At 47.5% G+C, this 5,909-nt stretch overlaps 1 protein-coding gene across 1 annotated transcript; it reads left to right on the forward strand.

The window, feature by feature from the left end:
- Nucleotides 1-2: 2 nt before the first annotated feature.
- On the forward strand, nt 3-1,289 carry ADRA2A (adrenoceptor alpha 2A). Its single transcript, XM_010190676.1, has one exon. The coding sequence runs from the start codon at nt 3-5 to the stop codon at nt 1,287-1,289; it is 1,287 nt and encodes a 428-aa protein (XP_010188978.1).
- Nucleotides 1,290-5,909: the final 4,620 nt, after the last annotated feature.

Raw genomic sequence — 5,909 nt, forward strand, 5'->3', positions numbered from 1 at the left:
CCATGGAGTACCAGCGGCAGCTGGAGGAGGAGGAGGGCTACCCGCCTCCCGGCACCAACGGGACCCTCAACGACAGCAGTGCCGGGCTGGGCTGGGGCACGCCGTACCCCCTGCATACCACCGTCACCCTCATCAGCCTGGCAGGCTTGCTCATGCTTTTCACCGTCTTCGGCAATGTCCTGGTCATCATCGCTGTCTTCACCAGCCGGGCGCTCAAGGCTCCCCAGAACCTGTTCCTGGTCTCCTTAGCTTCGGCTGACATCTTGGTGGCCACGCTGGTCATCCCCTTCTCCCTTGCAAACGAGGTGATGGGGTACTGGTACTTCGGCAAAGTCTGGTGTGAGATCTACCTGGCCTTGGATGTGCTGTTCTGCACCTCCTCCATTGTGCACTTGTGTGCCATCAGCCTGGACCGTTACTGGTCCATCACGCAAGCCATTGAGTACAACCTCAAGCGTACTCCACGCCGCATCAAGTGCATCATCTTCATCGTCTGGGTCATCTCAGCTGTCATCTCCTTCCCACCACTCATATCCATCGAGAAGAAAAGTGGGCAGCAGGCTGACCAGGGGGTGGCAGGGTGCAAGATCAATGATGAGAAGTGGTACATAATCTCTTCTAGCATAGGCTCCTTCTTTGCCCCCTGCCTCATCATGATCCTGGTCTACATGCGCATCTACCAGATAGCCAAGAGGAGAACCAGGGTACCACCGAACAAGCGGGCAGAGCGCCCCGAAAAGAGGCAGAATGGCTTGGCCGACAAGGAGGACCTGCCAGCCACAGCCCAGCTCAATGGGGAGAAGGCAGCAGGAGGCGGCGACGGCGGGCAGGAGGGAGAGGTCAACGGCATAGACATGGAGGAGACCTCTTCCTCCGAGCACCAGGAGAACAACCAGTGTAAGAAGTCAGAGAGACCATCGAGGGGAAAGACCAAGACTAAGCTGAGCCAGATTAAGCCTGGGGACAGTTTGCCCACGAAGGCAGAGGAGGAGAGGAACACCAAAGGGTCCCGGTGGAGGGGCAGGCAGAACCGTGAGAAGCGCTTCACCTTTGTGCTGGCGGTGGTGATCGGGGTCTTTGTCATCTGCTGGTTCCCCTTCTTCTTCACCTACACGCTGATGGCCGTCTGCCAGAGCTGCTCTGTGCCCGACACCCTCTTCAAGTTCTTCTTCTGGTTCGGTTACTGCAATAGCTCCTTGAACCCTGTCATCTATACCATTTTCAACCATGATTTCAGACGGGCCTTCAAAAGGATCCTCTGCAGGATAGAGAGGAAAAGGATTGTTTGAAGGACCCTTTGCTATGAGCAGGACTAATTCAGGACTTTGTAGGAGAGTAAGGCATGGCTCTCTTGGGCTGTGCTTGCATGGGATGGTTTCCTTCAGCTCGTAAGCAGGAAACCTTTAAAACCCGAGGTGAGCCCATGGAAATGCTGAACAGCAGCAGCGAGGAGCAGCAGGCAAGTGGAAGTCCGAGCCGTGGCATTTGGCTTTCCAGGGGAGGATGGCTTTTGACTTGCCTGGTTTATTTTGCTAGTTTTTCTTTTCCTTTGCCAGAATCTCTCGGTGGATATTTATGTGACTGCTCAGTTTGACTCTTTAAAGACAAGCAATGTGCAGCCCTGTGAGATGAGCAACAGAGAGGGAGTATGCCATCCCAGAGTTGTTGGCTTTTTATTATGTTGTATCTTTTTTTTCCCTGTTGTATATGTAATTAATTTTAACCCCCTTGTAAAATACAGTATTGTAGCCCTGAATCTGAATGTCTTAATTTTTGTAAGGCAAGCAGCTTTGAAACTGTGAATGCTTTAATTATCTTTGATACCTTAAAAGTCCCTCTCTTCCCAGCCCTGAAGCCCCCCTTACTCAAAACTGCTGAACAACTAGAGCCATTTCCTACCTGACAGTTTGATAATATTACCAAAATTTCCAATGTCTGGTCAGTTTTTTTGGCTGTAAAGCTTATGATCACAGACCTCACCAGACTGACTATTTTTATTGTTATTTTTTTATATTGGTCTCTGAGCAACCTGATGTAGTTGAAGATGTCCCTGCTCATTGCAGAGGGGTTGGACTCAATGACCTTTAAAGGCCCCTTCCAATCCAAACTATTCTATGATTCTGAATCGTGCCTGATTCTGTTCAATTTCTGTGTTGCTGGGATGTAATTCAGCTGAGGCGGTCACTGCCGGTATTTGTTAAAGCAGCCCCTGATGGAGCGATGGCTTTGCCATGCAGGCAGGGATGTCCCAGGTGATGGAGTGGCTATTTCCTGTACTTGGGACCTGACTGAGCTCCTCAGGAGTTAATCTCAGTTGATATTATACCACACTGCAGCACCCAAAAGTGTTCAATGCTAACTTGTTTCCCCTCCCCACCTCGGACTGTAAATAGGTAACATTTAAAGCAAATGGCAGGGCTCCATGTATCGTGTTATCTCATTTGTATTGATTTGTGATGGTTTAACTCCTGCGGGATTTCCTGCAGGAGAGGAGGGGGTTTGTGCCCAGAGGCTGTTCCACATTTCGGAATTAAGGGAGAGAGTCCAGTTTTTAATCTGCCAGTCTCATCTTTCCTAGGAAATACTGAAGCATCCTTCTTTCAGCCTTATACAGGACAAGACTTTGAAATGGGAAACTTGCTGACAGTTTCTTCAGTATTTTATAGAGTAATTAAGCTTTTTTTTTTTAAAAAAGTGTAAATATTGTGAGTTTGGAGCAGGAGACAGAGATAATACTGCTTTTACACTCCTTTCCTGAAATGTCTTTCAACAATTTCTGCTAAAAAATAAATAAATACAAAAATGGACAGAACAAATCAAACATCCTTGTGCCATGAAGAAATTTCTGGAGAACATTAAAAGGAAAACCTTTTGATTCACCACAATAATTGAGTTTGCAAGCCTTTTAATGTTATGAAAACAGTTTTATCAAGTACTGACAAGTCATAGAAATCGTTTGGAGAAAGCAAAGTTTATGTAAGTCTTGTGTATAAGATGGATTTGCCTTCTTTGGAGTTGTACGGTGCATAAGAAGAGACTTTAAAAAAAAATTACCTTTTTACTTTTGGGAAGTGTTTTGTTGATTTTGCTCTCTCTTTTGACTTTGTAATTAACTCCAAGGGTCCCTGGATGCGTCTGGGGACCTGGAGAGCAATGTTTACATTCACTTGCATTTTCAGAATTGAATCCTCAAGAGGTGAGGAAAGCAAATAAACTGTGCTTTACTGTAAAAAAAAAAAAATCCACAAGCAAACATTGCTATAATGGATGATTATTTTTATTAAATAAAAGAGCATTTACAGATCAAGTGTGAAAACCCTCTGGATAATCTGTTAGCTGTTTTATTTATTTATATTTTTCAGCTGTTCACCCATCCTCCAGCAGCTTTGGTCTTGACATTTTTTAAAGAACACATTGGGAAAAGCACTCGGGTTTTCTGAAAGGCGTTTTTACCCCAGGTAGGGAACAATGGCTCAGTTCATTGTGCAGTGGCATAATAACAAATGAGTCCTTTATATTTCTTGGTTTGTTTATTTTCCCCTTTTCATGCCACAGTAAGAGCATTCACGTGTTTCTTAAAGAGCTTAAGGTTTCAGGGTGTGATTTGCTCCCTGGAAATGCAGCTCAGTGTTGTTGCTGGTGCAGTGTTTACAGCTATTGACTTGAGAAGGTTTTTAATAGTTAGGTTGCAGACGGGATTAGCAATGATTAGGCTGGAAGGCAATATCTCTTGATATATGCAGGAGTGTCCATTTGGGCAGGCTTTGTTTGCAGCCCCCAAGAGCCATCCGGCCAGGCTTGCTTGCCCTCATGCCAGCGCTGCCGAGACCCTCCCTGCAGGAGGTGATGGGGGAATCATTCTCCCACCCAAGGAAGTGCTGCTGCTCTGAATCACCGTGGTTTCAGCTGGACTCCTTCTTTGCCACAAGTGTCAGGTAGGTCCAAAGGTGGGGGGTTCACGAGGTGCCAATCCTGTGAGTACTTTATTGTGTGCTTCGTTTTGCCCAGGGGCACACATAAGGGTTTGGGAGCTCTGGTTCCTGGTCTTCCTGCTGTTGGGGTGCCTGGAGACACCCTGCTTTCCCTGCTCTGCTTCTTGTTTGGTGAGAAAATAAGTGACCAGAGCCCAATGCTGGTCTCACAGCCCTGCTCTGCCAATGCCGCCGAGGTTGCAGTTGGAGGTGCTCGAGCTGGGAGGTGGACCAGGGCTGGCAAGCAGCACCACTGATGGCCCAGAGATTTGCATCTTGGTCACCTCATGGTTGTCTCTGCAGGCCAGGATAGCTTGATTCGGGCAGAGTGTCCTGCTGTGCATCCTGGGGTCCGAGCTGGCCCTGTTGGCTTTGGAGTGTTTTATGAAGCAAACCCTGTGGGAGATGTTGGGGCCAGTACCTGGAGCAGGAGGTCATCCAGCAGCCATCGGTTATGCTTCCCCCCATACCTCTAGCTGTGTCATTTCCTCATGGCCAAACCTCTAGTACAAACAAGAGTATTTTGCCGTGTTTGGGGCTGGAGGACTGGTGTTTTTGTGGGCTTTCAGTTAGCAAAGCTTTGCAGAGCTGAAACGTCCGGTTGCTCCCAATTTTCCATCAACAGTAAGGTGCAAAATACTGAAATGTTACCTCCAGAGTTGCATCCCTCTCAAATCCTCATGTCCTCAAGGTTCAGCCCAGTCAAATAAAATACTCAAAGGGCTGTTTTATGAGGGGGCAGTGACTTCTTGTGTCTGACACAGCAGAGCTGCCTACCTGCCCTGCTGTCATGGAGCAGGAGATGTTGGGAGGTGCTGAATGGAGATGTTGGTGCTTGAGCTGGTCAGTTGACATCCCTTCCTTCTTGGTGCACCTTCTTGACTGTTTGAGTTGTTCCCTAGGAGTGCTCATTTCCCAGAGAGAACAACCAGTGAGGATAACATCTCACACCCAGGTCTATAGGGACATGAGATGGTCCCAGCATGAAAGTTCAACAAAGAGGCACGAGGGCAATCTATAAAAGGGAGCAGGAAGGCATCTCCCTCACTTCGGCATAGGTATCTATCAGTAAAGGTGTAAATCTGCTGGCTTAAACTGGTCTGAAAGTGCTAATCTGGCTCTGGGTTAGTCTGTTAGTGTGATGGTCAACTCCATATTGGCTAAGTTAGGAGAGACTATCTGCACTGACTTGGATCCAAGGTGTGGCTCTGAGAGTGGCCTGTAGCAGATTTTAGGGAATAGGGTGGAATAAGGACCCTTTCCAGGAGGCTCGGGGGTCATTAGGTATTCAGGGATTTCCTGGGGCCAGCGGTGCTTTTGCACGAATGGAGAAATTCCACTGCCATGTGTTTCCCTTCAGCAATGCTCTGCATCGGGAGGGCTGGATGGCCTTCAAAAATGCCTTTGACTCAAAAGCCAGCAACAGGCTCTGTGCAAGAGCAGTGGGGTGAGCAGGGTTTGTCAGGAGGTGAGATGGGCTTATCTCAACATCCCTGCTTCCCTGCATGCAGTGCTTGCAGTGTTTGGCCCATATTGGTTTAGGCACTGTATTTGGTTTTTAGGGGTGTTGCATTTGCAGGAGCAGCCTTGTGGTCCTCCAGAGCTGTGTGCCCTGCTGAAGGGTTTGCTCCCAGAGATGAGAAGCATTTGTTTTAAATCAGCTGCTACGTGAAAGAATTGATTGCTCCTTTGATGATTGAAACAGTTGTGCTTTGCCGGACCGTGGCATTATGGCCTTTTCCCCACTTGTTTTTCAACTGCACTCCACAGAAAAAAAGAGAAAGTTTCCCACCACTGGACATCTCTGATGGTAATATAGTTCCCACTGAAGGTTGCTTTGCCTTCGCCTGCACTTGTGGAGTTGCTGTAAAGTTTCAATCTGAAGATTGAAACTTTAAGGTGCTACTGAAAAATTTCCTGATTAAAAAAGTAAAATAA

Source organism: Mesitornis unicolor, unplaced genomic scaffold (genome assembly GCF_000695765.1).
Source record: "Mesitornis unicolor isolate BGI_N332 unplaced genomic scaffold, ASM69576v1 scaffold45298, whole genome shotgun sequence".
In the NCBI taxonomy this organism is placed as follows: domain Eukaryota; kingdom Metazoa; phylum Chordata; class Aves; order Mesitornithiformes; family Mesitornithidae; genus Mesitornis; species Mesitornis unicolor.

Bases quoted from the DNA above. Each gene is read 5' to 3' on its own strand.
- ADRA2A (XM_010190676.1), top strand. From the start codon at position 3: ATGGAGTACCAGCGGCAGCTGGAGGAGGAGGAGGGCTACCCGCCTCCC.